This window comes from Xenopus laevis, chromosome 7L, assembly GCF_017654675.1.
Source record: "Xenopus laevis strain J_2021 chromosome 7L, Xenopus_laevis_v10.1, whole genome shotgun sequence".
In the NCBI taxonomy this organism is placed as follows: domain Eukaryota; kingdom Metazoa; phylum Chordata; class Amphibia; order Anura; family Pipidae; genus Xenopus; species Xenopus laevis.
This window is the reverse complement of record NC_054383.1, coordinates 44,196,056-44,216,384: the sequence shown is the minus strand read 5'-3', so window position 1 is coordinate 44,216,384 and position 20,329 is coordinate 44,196,056. Positions and strand designations below refer to the sequence as shown.

The 20,329-nt window shown below is 39.0% G+C and overlaps 1 protein-coding gene across 2 annotated transcripts in view; it reads left to right on the top strand.

The window, feature by feature from the left end:
• Positions 1–20,329, top strand: part of cdh23.L (cadherin-related 23 L homeolog) — a 588,894-nt gene that overhangs the window by 539,438 nt on the left and 29,127 nt on the right. For both annotated transcript variants that reach the window (XM_041568893.1, XM_041568892.1), the window contains 8 exons: positions 570–686; positions 9,581–9,805; positions 9,971–10,140; positions 12,223–12,360; positions 16,038–16,157; positions 17,051–17,228; positions 19,475–19,686; positions 20,017–20,211. In XM_041568893.1, coding sequence (XP_041424827.1) covers positions 570–686; positions 9,581–9,805; positions 9,971–10,140; positions 12,223–12,360; positions 16,038–16,157; positions 17,051–17,228; positions 19,475–19,686; positions 20,017–20,211 — 1,355 coding nt within the window. The remainder of the gene's footprint in view (positions 1–569; positions 687–9,580; positions 9,806–9,970; positions 10,141–12,222; positions 12,361–16,037; positions 16,158–17,050; positions 17,229–19,474; positions 19,687–20,016; positions 20,212–20,329) is intronic.

Here is a 20,329-nt window from a genome sequence, read left to right as displayed (position 1 = left end):
GCATGGATACAACCTAATGATGGTAAAGGGCAAGGCATGTCCCTTTATTGGTTGTTGTTAAGCCTTTGCAGACTGAAATTGGGAATAATAATAGTGGGCTGTATGGGTAAAGTCTGGATGTTAAGAACAATGTGGAATGTAGTTTATGGAGGAATCCGGTACAGTATATGTAATGGTCAAATGGGGATAAAAAAATTAATTCATAGTCAAAACTGTAAAGATTAAATCTGACAACATTTACTTTTTTAAAATTGAATTAACATGAAAATGCTCTAATTAATACAAATAATGCCACTAGAAATAAAGGATATTGCTTTAAATCAATTGTTATCTCTAACTGACCTTAAATCAACATTAATACATCATATAGAAATTAAAAGCTGACAGACAATCGTGCTAGAATTTATCACAAAAGTAACTATGTGTTAACATAGACCATGGACTACTAACTTCCTTTCAACTACTCAGTGTTGAAGAATGCTGGTTGAATTTGAAATGACTTGTATAGACTGAATACAGCTGTTCAATAAATGTGTTTGTACATCACTTCTCTCTTTGTTCCCTTACAGGATCAGTTATGGTAAAATCCAATCTTAACAGAGAGCTTGTGGCTACGTATGATATTACGATCTCGGTTTATGATAATGCCAGTGAGGTGGTTGACCGGTCAGTCAGTGCACCAAATGGTAAGTGAAATTAAAATGCCAAACTTGCCTTATTTACTATGGCTTACTCATTTAAGTTGAACAGGTTAAAATGTGTTTATGGTTCTGGAAGTGGCTTTGAATCTATCACGCAAGTATTGGCAAATTTTTTTTTATCAAACCAGGTAAAAAGAGTATCCAGACTCCATATTCCTGCATAGTGTGCTGGGCTATTGAACTAAATGTCTTGCTGAGCTGACTTTCTAAATGGACTGTATTAGTCTAGTGTACTAGTAGACATTGTGTTTCTTTATAAATTCTATAGAATACTAAAGTAGCCTGCAGCCCATGGATTTTATGAGGAAAATACTTAGGGAATGATTCACCATTGTTTACAACTGTTATTTATGTGTGGTAATTATATGTGCTAAATAGATAAATTAGATATCCAGATATAATTTTTTTTTTCCGGTGAGGATCTACTCTTCCAGAAGATAAAATAACAGTGTGATTCAAACTGTAATTTTTCTGCTTTAATAAATGTGTCAAACAGAAAAGTGTGATTAAATAGAAAAAAATATCAAACTGCTCAGACTCTTTCTGCAACCTTCTACTGACCAGGGCCAGAACTAAAGGTAGGCACATGCCTAGGGCACAATGGTAGGGAGATGCTGGACTTTTATCTCTTCTGCATACCTACACCTGGTTCTGGCCCTTATACAATGCTGGTGAGCAGGCATGCAGGGATGGGAAAGCAGGGCAGGATTGTTTGTAGACCATTTGTCTAGGAGTGGGTGGGAAGGATGTGGGTGGATGAGTTGTGGCAGAGTGGGGGTTGCCCTTGAGGGGGGGGGCAATTGGGGAGGGAGCTTGTCTTGGGCAGTGTTAACTTATAACCCAGCACTGTTCCTGACTGACACCGCTCTGGTTTATAATAAATGCAGCTGCCAAGCTTAGACACATCACCAACTTATCACTACCATTCAGATTACATTTTTAACTGACCCTGATGTTCAGGAATTCACAACTCTATTCCATACTAAATCCTTGCACTTATCTCCAAGTACTCTCTTGAGTTCAGGTTGGCTTAATGCCAATGTTATCAATAAAGAAGATAAAAGTAAAATATAGGAAGGCCAATATTTTTTGTCTCTTTGACACTGAGCACTTAATCTGTATTGTTACTTATTATTGCAATGACCCCTTGTTTGTTACCACTAATGTATTATTTTGCTGTACAGTGCTTTGCCCTCAATGAGTGCTATACAAATGAAAATATACATACATACATACATTTTTTCCTGAAAAGGTGGAAACAATATTTAGTGATGATCTGCTCTTCAGTGCCTTGCTCATTGCCTCTTCACATACACACATTCAAGACTGATTAAGTAAAACACAATTCAGCTGCAAAATGTCTTAAATAGTAAGTGCGGTTGAAAAAAGACACACGTCCATCAAGTTCAACTTTTTAGTTTTTTTTTTTTAATCTGCCTAACTGCTAGTTGATCCAGAGGAAGGCAAAGAAAAACCCATCTGAAGCCTCTCCAAGTTGCCTTAGAGGGGAAAATGGCAATCAGACTAGTCCCTGGATCAACCTGTACTATGAGCTATCTCCCATAACCCTGTATTCCCTCACTTGCTAAAAGCAATCCAACCCCTTCTTAAAGCTATCTAATGTATCAGCCAGTACTACTGATTCAGGGAGAGAATTGCAGATCTTCACGGCTCTAACTGTAAAAAACCCCTTCCAAATATTTAGGAGGAACCTCTTTTCTTCTAATCGGAATGGGCGACCTCATGTAAGCTTGAAAGACCTACTGGTAAATAAAGCATTAGAGAGATTATTATTATATTATCCCCTTATATATTTATACATAGTTATCATATCTCCCCTTAAGCGCCTCTTCTCCAGCGTGAACATCCCCAATTTGGCCAGTCTTTCCTCATAGCTAATATTTTCCATACCTTTTACCAGCTTAGTTGCCCTTCTCTGTACCCTCTCTAATACAATAATGTCCTGTTTGAGTGATGGAGACCAAAACTGTACGGCATTTTCTAGATGGGGCCTTACAAGTGCTCTATACAGTGGAAGAATGATGCCTTCCTCCTGTAATTCTATACCCCTTTTAATACAGCTCAAGACCTTATTTGCCCTTGATGCTGCTGACTGGCATTGTTTGCTACAGCCAAGTTTATCATCTACAAGGACTCCAAGGTCCTTTTCCACAATGGATTTGCCTAGTGCAGTCCCATTAAGGGTATAAGTGGCTTGGATATTTTTACATCCCAGGTGCATGACTTTACATTTATCAACATTGAATCTCATTTTCCACTTAGATGCCCAGATTGCCAGTTTGTCAAGATCGTGTTGCAAGGATGCCACATCTTGGATGGAATTAATTGGGCTGGATAGTTTTGTGTCATCTGCAAACACTGATACATTACTTACAACACCATCCCCTAAGTCATTAATGAACAAGTTAAATAAAAGTGGACCCAATACCGAGCCCTAAGGGACCCCACTAGGAACCTTACTCCAAGTAGAGAATGTCCCATTAACAATCACCCTCTGTACCCGATTCTATAGCCAGTTTCCTATCCATGTGCAAACGACTTCATTAAGCCCAACAGACCTTAGTTTAGAAAGTCATTTGTGAGGCACGGTATTAAACGCTTTGGCAAAATCCAAATAGATCACATCTACTGCCCCCCTACTGTCCAGCATCTTACTTACCTCATCATAAAAAGCAAACACATATGTCTGACATGACCTATCCTTCATAAAGCCATGCTGATTGCTGCTCATAATGCCATTCACTAGGACAAAATTTTGAATGTGATCCCTTAATAAGCCTTCAAATAATTTGCCCACCACAGATGTCAAACTTACTGGTCTATAATTGCCAGGCTGAGATCATAATCCCTTTTTAAATATTGGAATAACATCATCTTTTCTCCAATCCATAGGCACCATACCAGATGAAAGCAAATCTGAGAAAATCAGAAATACGAGCTGGTCTAAACCTGAACTAAGCTCTCTTAGAACCCAGGGGTGTATGCCATCAGGCCCTGGAGCCTTGTTTACATTAATTTTTATTAAAGCTTTATTAATCATATCCTGAGTCAGCCACTGACTAGATTGAGCTGAGCCATGAGTGCAGCTATAAAGTGAGCCTGGGAACTCATTCTCCTCTATTGTATACACTGAATAAAAGAACTGATTTAGCACATTTGCCTTTTCTGTATCTGTTTCAACCATACTGGCACCATTATTTAATGGAGCAACACTCTCAACCTGCATCTTTTTACTATTAATAAATTTAAAAAACTTGTTAGGGTTAGTTTTCACTTCCACCACAATTAACTCTTCATTTCCTTTCTTTGCCTTCCGGATTGCTGATTTACAACATTTATTATAGTGTTTATATTCATTAAATGCAGATTCTGTCCCAACAGATTTGTAGTTTTTAAATGCCTTTCTCTTCTTTCCTATTAACTACTTTACTTCTGTATTAAGCTACATATGATGATTCTTAGAGCTTCTACATTTACTCCTTAAGGGAATAAATTGAGAACAGTAATGATTTAATATCATTTTAAATGACAACCATTTCTGTTCTGTGTTTTTAGCTGAAAACTTAATGCCCCAATCAATACTCTGTAGAGCAGCCCTCAAGGCACTAAAATTAGCTTTTCCAAAATTCATAGTTTTTGTTGCCCCAGTATGTATTTGTTTTTTGCAACAGACATCAAATTATATAACATTATGGTCACTAATGACTTCAATGACTTGCACATTTGTATAAATTCTGGGTCAGTTGAGATCACTAGATCCAGAATAGCATTTTTTCTGGTAGGCTCCTCAACAACCTGCGCCATAAAATTGTCATGAAACAAGTTTATAAACTTGTTCCCATTAACTGATCTGGCAGTACTGTTGCTCCAGTCAATATCTGGGTAATTAAAATCCCCCATTATCATTACTTTACCCAAACTAGCAGCCTTTTCTATTTGCATCAGGAGCTTAGCCTCCTCCTCCTCACTTACATTAGGGGGTCTATAACATACGCCTACAATTAATTTGCTGGACTCTTTACAATTGGTGAAGAACTCGACCCATAAGACTTCTGCCCCCTCATTTCCTAATATAACCTCCTCCTTTATATAAGCTTTTAAATCCTACCTAACAAACAGACATAGCCCTCCTCCTTTTCTATTGCCTATGTCCCTCCAAAACAAAGTATCGCCACTGATTAACTGCCCAGTCATGCAACTCATTCAGCCATGTTTTGGCCACACCAATCACATCATATTTTCCCACCAGCACCTCCAGCTCTCCCATTTTACCAGTCAGACTCCTTGCATTTGCAAACATACATTTAATACTGGTACCATATTGAACATATGACATGTGGTCCTCCCAGTACCCCCAGCCAAATCTCCTCCCCCATTTTCCCTTTCTTTGCCCACTATCTCATCTAACCTGTTTTCCACTGAATCTTTTACTGAACCCCCCCCCACGCCTAGTTTAAAATCTCCTCCAACCCTCTAGCCATCAACTTAAACAGCTGCACTATCATCATTGAGGTGCAGCCTATCCCTAGCAAAGAGCTTGTAGCTGACTGAGAAATCAGCCCAGTTCTCCAAAAACCCAAACCCTCCTCCGTACACCAATCTCTCAGCCACACATTAGTCTCCCTAAGATCCCGCTGTCTTCTTAGCGTTGCTTGTGGCTCAGGTAATATCTCTGAGAAAATTACCTTGGAAGTCCTCCCCTCAACTTTTTTTAAAATCGTTCTTAAGGACTTCACCACCGCCTCTAACTTTGTCATTGTGTACCAAGACCGCTGGGTCTTCCCCAGCCCCTCCCAATAACCTGTCCACTCATTCCACTACATGCCGAACCCTAGCACCAGGCAAGCAGCAGACTGTTCGACATGTAGGGGCCTTACAACAGATTACCCTATCCACCTTTCTAATAATTAAATCCCCTATTACTAAAACCTGCCTTTCCTTCCTTGCACTCCCCCCACCACCCGTATTAGAACCACTGCCTCTCAGGGTGCTCTGAGAGTCAGTCTGCTCCATACATGCCAGTTCAGAGTTTTCCTCCCCAGCATCTCCAGCCAAAACGGCAAATTTGCTGTTTTGGACAAGCTGTGGACCAGCCCCTCTACCCTTCTGTCCCCTACTTCCCCTCCTGACTGTCACAGACCTTCCAGCCCCTTATGTTAAAGGAGAAACAAACCCTTAATGAAAAAACCCTACCCTACACAAACCCCCCTCCCCCCAGCCTAGCTGCCCCCCTGGGCAAAGGGCTCTTTACTTACCCCTCCGTGCAAATTCATGGCAGCAATCTTCTTCTCTTCGGTAACCTTTGGAATAAGATCGGCGAAGCTGCGCATGCGAAGTTGGAGCAATTTTCTGTTTCGCGACAACTGCGCATACGCTGAAACTCATGTAAATTGCCGAAGCGTCAGTCTCATTCCGAAGATTACCGAAGTGGCTGAAGATGGCGCCCGTGAACTCCGCTGGACAGAATCTGCAGGGAGGGTTAAGTAAAGATTTAGGGGTATTTGCCAGGGGGGGCAGCTAGGCTGGGTGGGAAGGGAGGGGGTCTATGTAGGGTAGGGGTAGGGTTTTTTTTATTAAGGGTTTGTTTCTCCTTTAAGCAAAGACAATGCAGGCTGAGAGCAATGGAGCCAATGCTTGGAGCCGATGCTCTCAGCCTTAATTTCTTGTTCCACTACAATATTTTTAAAATTATTTCTTGAGCTAAACAGGGAGAAGAAATAAACTGAAACTACTCCTCATATTTACTAAAGGGTGAAATTGAAAATTTGTAATTTTAGCAAAAATAAAAAAAATGTCTACAATATCAACAATTTACTAAAAGGGGTATACAACAAGTTTTGGTGAATTAACTTTGCATAAATTCACATTTTTTTCCAAGTAAAAATTCTCCAGTGAACATTCACGAATTTACTAAACACAGTTATTGCCATTAAATAATAGAGCAGCCACTTTTGTATCCCATTAGCTACACTACATTCTTCATGAAGAAATACATAATTACTTTGTGGTATACTGTATATTATCTAGCAAATTTTCTCCACTGCAATTTTCACAGAGGATAATGACTTTTAGTAAACATAAGATGTTTTATGAATATACAAATATCAAACTGTAGCTTTTGGCTAGGGCAACTTGAAGTTGGTGGGTTATATCTACATTCAGTGCTTGCACTTGCCTGAGTGCCTACAGTGCAATCCAAAAGAATTGGTTGTGTTTCTTCCTGCTTTGAACCAGAGATCCATCTCAGGGGAAATTGGGTTGAAACACCCATGTGTAAAAGCCCTTAGGCTACAAGTTAAAGGGATCCTGTCATCGGAAAACATGTTTTTTTAAGAACGCATCAGTTAATAGCGCTACTCCAGCAGACTTCTGCACTGAAATCCATTTCTCAAAAGAGCAAACAGATTATTTTATATTCAATTTTGAAATCTGACATGGGGCTAGACATTTTGTCAATTTCCCAGCTGCCCCATGTCATGTGACTTGTGCCTGCACTTTAGGAGAGAAATGCTTTCTGGCAGGCTGCTGTTTTTCCTTCTCAATGTAACTAAATGTGTCTCAGTGGGACATGGGTTTTTACTATTGAGTGCTGTTCTTAGATCTACCAGGCAGCTGTTATCTTGTGTTAGGGAGCTGCTATCTGGTTATCTTCCCATTGTTCTTTTGTTTGGCTGCTGGGGGGGAGGAAAGGGAGGGGGTGATATCACTTTAACTTGCAGTACAGCAGTAAAGAGTGACTGAAGTTTATCAGAGCTCAAGTCACATGACTTGGGGCAGCTGGGAAATTGACAATATGTCAGATTTCAAAATTGATATAAAAAAATCTGTTTGCTCTTTTGAGAAATGGATTTCAGTGCAGAATTCTGCTGGAGCAGCACTATTAACTGATTCATTTTGAAAAAAAAGATTTTTCCCATGACAGTATCCCTTTAAGGAACAGTTCATTGTAATGCGGCCTCCTTATGTACTGCTGATTTGTTTTGACTTTGCTAGTATAAACTAGGAAGCTTGACTGGGACTCACTTATTGGGGCCTACTGACCCTTTAATAAGGACTTTGAGCTTCCCTTCACAGTTTACAGACAATTATAAGAAAAAAGGATATTTACATGATCACACTTTATTTTACTCATACTGCCACACTGATGTGCAAATAGCACTGATCCACTCATCGAATCAGAGGCTCAAATGCAACAGAACTGCAGCCCCAATCACTTAAACATCCGCCAAAGCCCAATTTAGGCACAGAAAAGGGACTGACAGATTATATGAATATGAGTACACTAGGGATGCACCGAATCCGCTATTTTGGATTTGGCCGAACCCCCGAATCCTTCATGGAAGATTCAGCTGTATACCAAACCGAATCCTAATTTGCAAATGCAAATTAGGGTCGGGAAGGGGAAAACATTTTTTACATCCTTGTTTTGAGACAAAAAGTTACTTGATTTCCCTCCCCGACCCTAATTTGCATATGCAAATTAGGATTCGGATTTGGTTCAGTCAGGCAGAAGGATTCGGCCGAATCCGAATCCTGCTGAAAAAGGCTGAATCCTGCCCGAATCCTGAACCGAATCCTGGATTCGGTGCATCCCTAGAGTACACCGACTGTGAGGAATTGGATCACAGTTGATCTGTGGAAACTCCCCAGCCCACCAAACCAAACCTTTTACTATATGCACATCTGGTCATCCATTATATTTGAAACTGTCCAAACTTTCTGATCAGATCTTAACATGTAGGGTAACCTGAAGAATGGGTCGGAAAACGTAGGTCAGAATCTAACAGATTGGTTTACTAAACCCACTGCTATTGTTTTACATACTGATCCAAGGCTTTTTCATCTCCTGAATGACTTCTAAGGTCTGGATTATGTCCATCTGCAACCCACAAACAGTTGCTTCTAACAATTACATGGCAACACGTATCTGCAAAGCTTATTATGGTTACTACTACTGAGGTGGAACCTTGTAAAGTTGGCCAACTTCATATTGTAGTGTAAAGATGTTAAACAGCCAGTATACTTGGGATACAGAAGCTTATGTTATATGGTTATGTACTGTACTGAGTAACCATTGATACTATAAATATCTGTTTGGTATAATTTACTATATGGAGGGGCCCCTCGTCCATGAGTAGTTTGGTTTTAATGATTTTTAGGATGATGCAATACAGATCTTACGTTTTATGAACTTGAGAATTTGACAAATGTTAATGGGGGATATTAAGCATATTATAGTGATTCTTTAGGTTCAAAACAGAAGCCCGTATGTAAAGAATTGGAGGAAAGGAATGCAGTGTTTCTTTTCATGGAGGACTCAGAACAGCAGAACTCTGAGTGTTTATGGGAGTTTTTACATAGATATTTCTGATAAAGTTTTAACCTTTTCTTCTCCTTTAAAATAAAGCATGGAGCCAGAATTTGTACTATAGCTGAAACCAGAGACGGAACTAGTTGGGGGCGAGCCCTGGTGCGGGCCGTGCAGCCGGGCCCCGCCCCCACCCTCTTCCATGCGGCGCTGCAGTGGGCGCGGGGGGTGCGGGCCCTGGCGCAATTGCACCCCCTGCTCCCCCGGTAGTTACGCCACTGGCTGAAACCCAAATTTGTGCAGGCCTCTAACATAGTCTTTTGTGAAAATTAGTTCCAGGGCCTGCCTAAACATGGAGTTTATGATAACCATTTGGTAACCATTTTGGTAACTTTTTTTTTTTAAAATGTCTCTACTACTAGAAAGTTGCATTGCTATGCATGGCTCTTCATGTTTTTTCTGCAGCATATCGGCCAGTGATGTTAAATATTATCTTTGTTTCAAGTATTATAAATGCAGTTCTTCTTAATGGTTTTAATATGTTCCATAGCAAAACTAACAGTGAATATACTGGACGTCAATGACAACACTCCAAGATTCCGTCCATTTGGTGTCACTGCGTTCACAGAGAGAATTGTGGAAGGTGCCACCCCAGGAACCACTCTAATTTCTGTATCTGCTGTTGACCCAGACAAAGGACCCAATGGTCAGATTACCTACTCCCTTCACAATCTTGTACCAGCTGGATATTTGCAACTTGAAGACAATATGGCAGGTGCAGTATAAACAGGAGTGAATATATGAGTGATAGGTACTCAAATAGTTTTAAATCTTTATGAAAACAACATTGTAAAATCATGTATTCCTGTTAAACAAGAAGAAAGGGATATTAAAAACTTAACATACTTATTTTGTCCCTTTTTTAAATCTTCAAATCTAGGGAAGATAATTGCAAACCGGACTGTTGACTATGAGCAGGTGCAGTGGTTAAACTTTACTGTTAGGGCTTCGGATAATGGCTCGCCTCGGAGATCAGCAGAGGTTCCAGTTTACCTTCAGATTGTGGATATTAATGACAACAATCCTATTTTCAGTCAGCCATCCTACCAGGTAATACTACCATTGTCACAATGTGTACAACAGTGTAAAGTCCAAAAATGCCATGTTCCCAGATTTATTTGGGCTGCTGCTAAGAGATTCATATAGTAAACATTTTGAGAAAGTGATACAATTATTTTCCTATAGGATGGTGTCTTGTTGGTTACCATACAATTGCAATATGGTCCATTGTTAATACTTACTAATGCTATTTCCGCTTTGGGTAGGACCAGTTGCCCCATCAGTTTGGAAATGAGATGAAATTATTTTATCCAAAATGGCTTGATAACAGGCAGTGTCGGACTGGTTGTGCAAGTTCCAGGCTTCAGGAGCCCCGCTGCCCGCTTGCTTTTTATAGCAATAGAGACTTTTGAAAAAGCAATATATTTTCTATGTTTTCCTATTTGTGTTAAAGGGTTTACAAGAATATAAGGCCTTTAGCATCACACTGAAGAACGGGGTTCGCCAACCCCAAATCTAGTATCTTCACCATGAGATTGGCAGCTATTTTACCAGAAAGAGAGAGAGGGCATTCCAAGCAATATACACACGTGCCCCTCACCCTCGTTCATTAGCATAGTACTGCCAAACGATATGATTAAAGGGGTGGTTCACCTTTAAAGGAACAGTAACACCAAAAAATGAAAGCATGTTGAAGTAACATATAATATACTGTTATCATATACTGTGAGAAGCTGTGTGTTTGCTTCAGAACACTACTCTTCTTTAGATAAAAGTACTGCTGTGTAGCCATGGGGCAGCCATTCAAAGCTAAAAAGGGAGAAAAGGCACAGGGCACATAGCAGATAACAGATAATCTCTGTAGTATACAATGGGATTCTGCTGCACTTACTGTATCTTTTATCTACTCTGTCTCCTGTGCTTGAATTTGTAAAGCAAACACACCTGTTTTACCAGTGCAGAGCAACAGTACATTATATTGTCATTCCTTGGAAATGCATAGTAACAAAGTAGGTTAGGTTGAAAAAAGACACAAGTGCATCAAGTTCAACCTTTTAATTCTATTTTAACCTGCCTAGCTGCTAGTTGATCCAGGGGAAGGCAAACAACTCAATTTGAAGCAACTTTTCAATAGGCCTTCATTATTTCTTTTCTATAGTTTTTGAATTATTTGCCCGCTTCTTCTGACTCCAGCTTTCAAATGGAGGTTACCATCTAAAAAACAAATGCTCTGTAAGGCTACAAATGTGTTGTTAGTGCTACTTTTTTTTTTAACTCATGTTTTAACTCAGGTCCTCTCATAGTCATATTTTAGTTTCTTATTCATATCTATGCATGGTTACTAAGGTAATACGGATACTAGCAACAAGATGCTGAAACTGCAACGTGGAGAGCTGCTGAAAAAGAAGCTAAATAACTAAGAAAAACACAAATAATAAGAAATGAAAGCAAATTGCAAATTGTCCCATAATGCCTTTCAAAGTATCTATCTACATGCTAAAAGTAAATTCAAAGCAAAAGAATTACTTTAATGTTTATGCTAACTATACTAAGTTAGAAAGGCATAGGAATATGTAGTAATGAAATATGCTCTGTCTCTTCCAGTCTGCTTTAGGGATTTACAGCTCTTTGTTTTTATGTCCCTATTGCCAAAAATATATTCTTCATTTGTAGCACAATATTTACTTTTTACAGACATGCTTGCACTCTCTCTGTGTCAATGGATTTATTTCTGTCATAAGGAAAATTAACTTTTGATTCATATTAGTTTTTCTCTGAATAAAACAGGCTATTAAGGTCAATACAATTTATAAATGATCAAGAGACAATACTAAACACCAACGCTTAACTTAACAAGAAGAGAACACTCATAAATAGTCATAAATAAATACATAGGTTGAATATTATGTAGATTAAGGCAGTTTGCTATATATTCATCTTGATTGTTCTCCAATGAAAAACCTTCTATTGATAGCCTCCCAAAACAAAAAAAAGAGTATGCTTGAATCTGAGTGTTGTAATAATCTTTGAATCACTGTAAGACTCAGGATAATACAAGTGTACTGACCCTTCAAGTGATCAAGAAAATTACATATTCTTCTTACTTTTACCATGTATTGTATATATTTTCAGAAACCAGTTTTTGAGGACATTCAGCTTGGTGCAACAGTTCTGCAGATCAAAGCAACAGATGCAGATTCAGGGCGTTTTGCCCTCATCCAGTATAGCCTTGTGGATGGCGAGGGCAAGTTCGGGATAAATCCCACAACGGTAAATCTCTCTTAGAGTGTTTTTGTGCAGAGGTCCATCTGTCTTTGCGAAGTGTGCATCAGCCAGGGCACTTTCCATTAAATAACAATATGGTTTTTTTTATTTATGAAATCACTTTACATTAAATAATCAACATTCCATAAACAGCTCACAAATCATAAAACAAAACATAAAAATCAAACACACCAAATCACTCGGCCTTCCTTCCCCCACCACCAACCCAAATGAACATCCCAGAAAAGTCTTTCCTGGACCAACCTCCTCCAGTTTCCAAAAACAAAACATCACACTTTCTTTCATATTCAAAAAGCTGCACTTCCATCCTATAGAAAGAGAGGAGCAGTATCAGTGCCCAGGGAGCCATATACATACAGTATACAAAGTAGAAAAAAGGTTTGGCCTCTCCAGACTTACCCCCTGTGTGTTTAAATTAGTGCAGCTCCATTGGATGTACCGGGTGCTCAGCCACCAGCGTTCCCACTGTAATCAGATGAGCAAGAAGATAGAAAGGTGGCACTCCAGTTAAAAAGAAGGTGGTTTATTGCAACAGGTCACAAACCAGCATCACCTGACGCATTTCGGGAGCAACTCCCTTAATCATAGCCTATGATTAAGGGAGTTGCTCCCGCAAAGCGTCAGGTGATGTTGGTTTGTAACCTGTTGCAATAAACCACCTTCTTTTTAACCGGAGTGCTGCCTCTCTATCTTCTTGCATATACAGTACATACAGTAAGTATATACCTTGAGAGGAAGGCATGCTCATGAAGATGAAAGAGTAAGATGCACCCCTCGCTATTGGTTCTGATTTGAGGGTGACCTCTTTATCTCAGTTCCCTTCAGGAAACTCAACTGAGCCCGAGCTGTCTTCATTAAATAACAATAGGAACAGTGGTAAGTATAAACCAAATTTAGCTTTCTTTAATTATAAACATTAATGTGCAGACTCGGATTTGTTGAGTGGCCACAAAGGCCCGGGCATAGGGCACAGTATGGCCGCAACCTAAGGAACACTGGGGGGGTGCGCTCCTGAGGCTGAAATCCGGACCTGTTAATGTGACAAAAATATCTGCACATAATCAGCACTTTTATTCATCTGCTTAAAGCTTAAGAAATCACTAACTGTTGCCTCAATGTCAGAAAGTGTAACTGATATCAAACTTTACTGAGCATTAAAATGCTTTCAGAGGAAAGTTCATATCCTATGCTCTAGCCTTAGGTGCTGAGAAAGCCTGTGACATGCACCGCCTTGTGACTTGGCTATCTCATCTGCAGCTCAGGTCTTATGACTATAATTAATTTCCTTAATGCTTAGTCAGGTAAGATTAGAGTGTTTGAGCAATTCATTTAATTAATATGATTTATTTACACAGCATTGACATTTTTCATCATTTACATCAGACCCTGCCACAATAGAGCTTACAATCTAAGGTCCCTATTATATACACATTGTTATCAGCAATGTTTTCATCAGAAACCAATAAACCTTCCTGTTAAATCAGAATACTCAAAAGAAAACCTACCCAAGCACAGAGAGAAAATGCAAATTCCTTGCAGATAGTGCCCTAACTGATCAAATGAAAGTACAAAGTTAAAAATTGTATTAATTATGGTGTATATTTTACTGTATATTAAGGCACCTTTCATATGTGTCTGCAACTTTGGTGTTGTTTGTTTAAAACAAGGGTGCCTGAAAGGTAGAGGCACAGCTCTGCATTAGGTTGTCCTTAAGGGTGCTTCCTATTATTTTTCATTTTTGAAATACAGTAATGGCTTTAAAATTGGATGTTGTTTATTCAAATACTACTTTAGCATTTTTTCTTTCTCTCTAACACGTAAGGTGGTAGGCTCTAATTTGATAATTTGACATTGGGGAAGTCTGGGCACCCCTGGTTTGAAACATTTATCCTTTGTTGGCTTACATACTCATTCCTCATATGCACACAATATGCCAGGCTGCTGCATCAGCACCACTTAATTGTATAATTAAGCATCATAAAGAATTGTTGACATTCCTCTACATTAATGATAGGGCAAAAGATATGCATGAAATGTGTTTTATATAACTAGAATTTACATGATACAGTGTCTATAATATATACTTCTGTCAATGATAAGCAATGCCATAACATTCTCATTCAAGGAACAGTAACACCAAAACTGAAAGTGTATCAAAGTAATTAAAATATAATGTACTGTTGCTGTGCACTGGTAAAAGCTGAGTGTTTGCTTCATAAAGACTACTATCGTTTATTTAAACAAGCTTCTATGTAGCCATGGGGGCAGCCATTCAAGCTGGAAAAAATTAGAACAGGCACAGGTGTCATAGCACATAACAGATAAAACACCATTGTATTGGACAGGGCATATCTGTTATGTGCTATGTAACTTGTGCCTTTTCTCCTTTTGTCCAGCTTGAATGGCTGCCCCCATTGCTACACAGCAGCTTGTTTATATAAACTATAGTAGTATTTTGAAGCAAATACACAGCTTTTACCAGTACAGTATAGTATATGTTAATTACTTTAAAACGCCTTCACTTTTTGGTTTTACTGTTTCTTTAAGTAAGGTTCTTATGATACCAATAAAGTAAATCACTGTCTTCTAAAATAATAGCATTTTTGCACAACATTATGTACCTTATCAGCAGCAGATTTTGAATCATCTCAGAGTTTTAGGGAAAGGATTTTTAGAAAAGATAATGGATGATTTTAGCGCCATACCTGTACTACAGTATATTCAGTACAGATTTCAAATGCATTAAATTAAGTCACTCCTTCTCTAAATACATATGTATATGTATGACAAAGAATTTTTATATGTCATGCAGTGCTGAGGTGCTTTGCATGTAAATTGTTCCACAGCAAGGATATTTCTTCATTGTTGTTGGAATAGGATGTTGCACTAAAATTGAAGAATAGCAAAGGTTATCTTCCTCTTTCTACTAATTACCTCTTCTTACACTTTAATAACACTTTCCAAATCAGTATTTGTGCTTTTGTGCTTCTCTAAATACAACTTACATTTAAATTAATAGGTTAATGGCATTTTCATGTAATTCAATGGGAGATGCAAACCCAAACAACTTTCTCCTTTAATCTTGTCTGTTGTTCCAGGCAAGGAACCTGCACAAGGGCAAGAAAAAAATACACTTAGACTAAAGGGAGAATGGAAGGTGTCCCTTGGGGGAAATATAGTTAATGTATAAAAAATATATTATATTAGGTAACTGTTTGATATTAATAGCACAGTATATCAGGGATGTCTAGCTTCTGGTGCCTAGCCTGCCCATTTCTCAACATATTACCATAAGTATTAAAATACTGGCATTCCTGTATATTTAGATTTTTTTCCCTTTTAATAACATTGGGGTCAAGCATCGTTTTTACGGACCAGGCCGGTAAAATGCTGGCCAGGTGGCAACCCTAATCACAGGTTGGACATCCCTGATTAATTTAATATTTTTCCTATAGAGTTTTCTGTTTGTTTGGTTTAACCTTGATTACCACGAGATACATATTTCTTTGGGTTAGCGCATTCCTTTATCGTGTTATTAAACTGGTAATTTGGCAATTTGGAAAAAAAATCAAACTTATAAAGTGACTTTAGGTTGAAACAATCAAGGCTATTATAATGTGTGTACTAATGTGTATTGTAACATTCTTGTTTCTGCATTTCAGGGAGATATATATATCCTGTCTACACTGGACCGAGAAAGGAAAGACCTTTATATGCTTACAGCAATTGCCAGAGATAATCCTGGGGACATTACTAGCAACCGTCGGGAGAATTCAGTACAGGTAGAATCTGCAAAAATGCTGACTTTAGGTTGAGGGTATATGACTACAGTGTAGAAACACTAGAAAAGGCACTTCCATATGCAGAGGGCATCTGGTTGAAGAGGTTTCCTACACAGCGACAGGGCCGCCATCAGAAAATGCAGGGCCCCATACAACAAAATTTTCTCAGCCGCTGGGTTCCACCCACCACAGGCCAGCCCCAGGCTCTGCCCCAGACCCTGTCCACCTCCACAGTGAAAAGGCCACACAGACTTGAGCGATAAAATAGTAAAAACACTTTTGGCCAAAGGATTATTAAGCCTGCCACCACATCACAATGGATTCTTTAAGCAGGTACCTACTCTAACACAAATTGCACTTAGTTTTTGAATTTGTATTTCTAATGTAAAATAAGAGCCATTTGGTTTAAGCAGTTGGTGAAAAAAATCCACTAGGGGGGAGGGGTTTTGCTCCGAAAGGGTTTTCTTCTCTTTTAACTGGGACTTAAACTTCAGTGTCCAGTGAAAAGCAGAGAAAGCTGTTAAGAGTAAAGATGATGCCAGCACGTGAGCTCCCCCCTCCCTTCAGAAGTCTTTGGCTCTCTGACAGCAGGGGGTCTGGCTAAAAAAAAAGTGCAGCACAGCCGGGCCCCCCTAAGACAAAAAAAAACCCTTCTGACAACTCTCCAATTTTCCTTCCTGACTCCAAGATGGCAATGGAACCAGTCCCTGGATAGTTGGATAACACTTGCGCACCTTACTTTTGAAATAGTCCGACATATCCTCAGAGATCAGGGATTTTACTGGACCATTGAAGGACATTCACTGTTTTGGAAACAGTGGATATTGTCTGTTTGAATAAATCTGACATGGACCCAATTTAATTCAACCCATTTTTTTTTTCTTGTGCTTAAGGTACTTGTAACTGTTCTAGATGTAAATGACTGCAGGCCCCAGTTTTCCAAGAGCCAGTTCAGCACTAGCGTGTATGAGAATGAACCAGAAGGTACATCTGTAATAACCATAACAGCCACAGATTTGGATGAGGGCAATAATGGCGTGGTGACATACAATCTGGAGGGCCCTGGGTCAGGTATGTTAATAATTATTATAAAATAAGAATAAAAAATATAAAATAGGAAGTAAGTGTATTTCTGTACATGACTCCTAGCTGAGATGTTGATAGCAAATATATAGAGGCCTATTTATTAAACCTCGACCTTTTCCTGGTCGAGTTTTTAAAGGGGAAAACTAGAGATTTAGGAGCCAATTCACTAAAGGTCCATAAAGTACGTGTTATTTATAGCATGGTATAAAAATGTTATCACTTGTCATATTTTTAGAATTAACGATCGATTCACTAAAATGTTTACTTGTCTAACTTAAGATATTTACGTTCATTTTAGCTGAATTATGTGTGGTATTTTTAGCATGCGTATTTTGTGCATTATTTTGTGCAATATTTTAGGTAATTTGATACAGTCACACGTTATTAGTGCAATCTATAACACCTAAGACATTCGGGAAACCACTGGCAGAGTAGAAGTCTCTTTTTACAGTATTCTAGTCATTCCTTTCCCTGGGAAACTTAATATAATTCTATGACAGAACGCAGTGCATTCTGAACCTGCCCAAGGTATCATGAAAAGGTGTTAGTGGCGGTAGGTAAGGCTCCAGTTCCTCAAGGTCTTTAATTGCTGCCCTACAGCTTCTTCTATTAATCTATCTGATGTTGTTTAGTAATGCCTACTCCTAGGAGGTGTTACATTTCACAGTAATTATTGCACTATTTTATGCTTTTATTGCTTAAAGGAGAATTCAAACTGTTTGGGGGAAAAAAAACGTACCTCCCCACCCCATGTAGACACCCCTCCCTCCCCCCCCCCAGGCTAACTACCCCCCCCCCGGGAGATGCCCCATACTCCATACTTACCCCTCAGTGCAGATTCTTCCAGCCGAGTTGCACACATCCATCTTCCCATGATCTCTGTAAGCTGACTGAGAGATCGGCAACTTCCGTGTAACTTCGCGCATGCGCAATTGTCGCAAACTACTCCAACTGCGCATGCGCAGAAATACAGATCTCTCAGTCATCTTACAGAGATTGCGGAAGACGGATGCGTGCAACTTCGCTGGAAGAATCTGCACCGAGGGGTAAGTATGGAGTATGGGGCATCTGCCCGGGGGAGTAGTTAGCCTGGGGGGGGAAGGAGGGGGGGTCTACTTGGGGTGGGGGGTATGTGTTTTTTTAACAGGTTAAATTCTCCTTTAAAAGATGTTAGTGAATAATGCGTTAGGATTGATTCTATTCTATAAGTATCGCAATGTGATAAGAATACCGCTGTGCAGAAATGTAGAATTAACGCTTGTGAAATGTCTATTAGCGCATGTGAAAATACTTTGATGAATCTTTCCTTAAATAACGCATCTTAAATAACGTTAAGGAATAACGACCTTTAGTGAATCGACCCCTATGTATACCAAAAAGTTGCAAATACTACCTGTCGAGGTCATGTAGAAGTCAATGGTAGATGGTCCCTTTAACAATTGGAACATGTCTTTTACCTTCACGATTCTCAAGAGTTTCTGGTTGTCTGTGCTGGTTTTTGTTCATTAATTCAAGTTTTCACAGGGACAATTTAACAAAGTCAAGTTTTCAGAAAATCAATTCGAAAAAGTCTTATGATTGAACTGATGCACAATTTTGTCACAAAGTTTTTGCACCGAATTTTTCTAGAATAATTATTGATAAGTTAGTTAAATACATGGATGGGAGTTAGGCTGGCTTTGTTTTAATAAAAAATTTGATAAATTTGAGTAAGTTTTAGTTAATAACCCCATAGGGTTACATTTTGTATTAAATACTGTTTTGGGTAATCCTTATAGGTTAACATTGCACTAAAATAGAGAGCAGTTATGCAATTATGCGTACTGGGCAAGGTAGGAAGGGCAAAAAAGTGTGAAATATTATTAATATTTTGTACTTAGCACCCAAAGATGCAAGTCTTTGAGCTCAAAAATAAAGCCCAAAGACCTGTGCTTCTCCTATCTCCCTGTAATTAGCAGCACTGTATTCAGGAGGAGAGGGTTGGGGGTAATATGTTGGCATAAAGCACATAAGCTAGGGTGTGCTAACCAGTGCAAGACTTGGCAGGGCCCTTTTCAACTGCCTATTGCAGGCATTACTCACAGGGCTATGTTGCACCTACAGCACTGTATTTTCATAATGCATTAGATTCATGTGCAGATCTTGTGTACAGGACATTGATCCACTTGGTCCACTATACCATTGATATACTGTTATGTAAACTATGCTGCTTTTCTCTTCATTTTTTCCAGAGGCATTTTTCATTGATAAAGACTCTGGATTAATAACATCAAGGCGACTACTACAGTCATTTGAGAGATTCAACCTTACTGTCGTGGCTACCGACAAAGGCAAGCCTCCTCTCTGGGGTACTGCTATGTTAAAGGTGGATGTGATTGATGTTAATGACAACAGACCTGTGTTTGTCAGACCACCCAATGGCACCATCCTTCATATTAAAGAGGTACATGTCCCTACTGCATGGTCAGATTATGTAAACCTATTCAAGGGAATGACATTTATGTTTTTAAGTAACAAAGTGCCTATACTAATTTAAATGGTGCAGTCTCAGTATTTATACTATAATTGTTACTCAAGTTACAGTAGTTGAATCACAATTAATGTCCAAATGATATGTGTTGTTTATAATAACTGTATGGTCACAATACATGGTAGCATTTCAATAGTTCAGTAGTTTTTTTGCACTGCATAGTAGAAAAAAATGTTATCCTAAAACCTGCCATTGGGTACCTCCCATTGTTGCTTGTAATAATTCTCTTTTTTATGTACTTAGGAAATTCCCCTGAAGTCCACAGTATATGAAGTTTATGCCAATGATAATGATGAAGGCCTGAATGGAGCTGTACGTTATAATCTGCTCAAGACTGGAGCCGGGAACAAAGACTGGGAATATTTCAGCATTGACTCAACAAGTGGCCTCATTCAGACTGCCCAGAGGTTGGACCGAGAGAAGCAATCAATGTACAATGTGAGTCACACAAACAGCTATTGGCTGTTACAATGGTACAGTCACAGAATATAGGTGCCATGGAATATCTCTCACTTTACAGCTCACGCTGAAGATATATACTCATTATTACCACAAT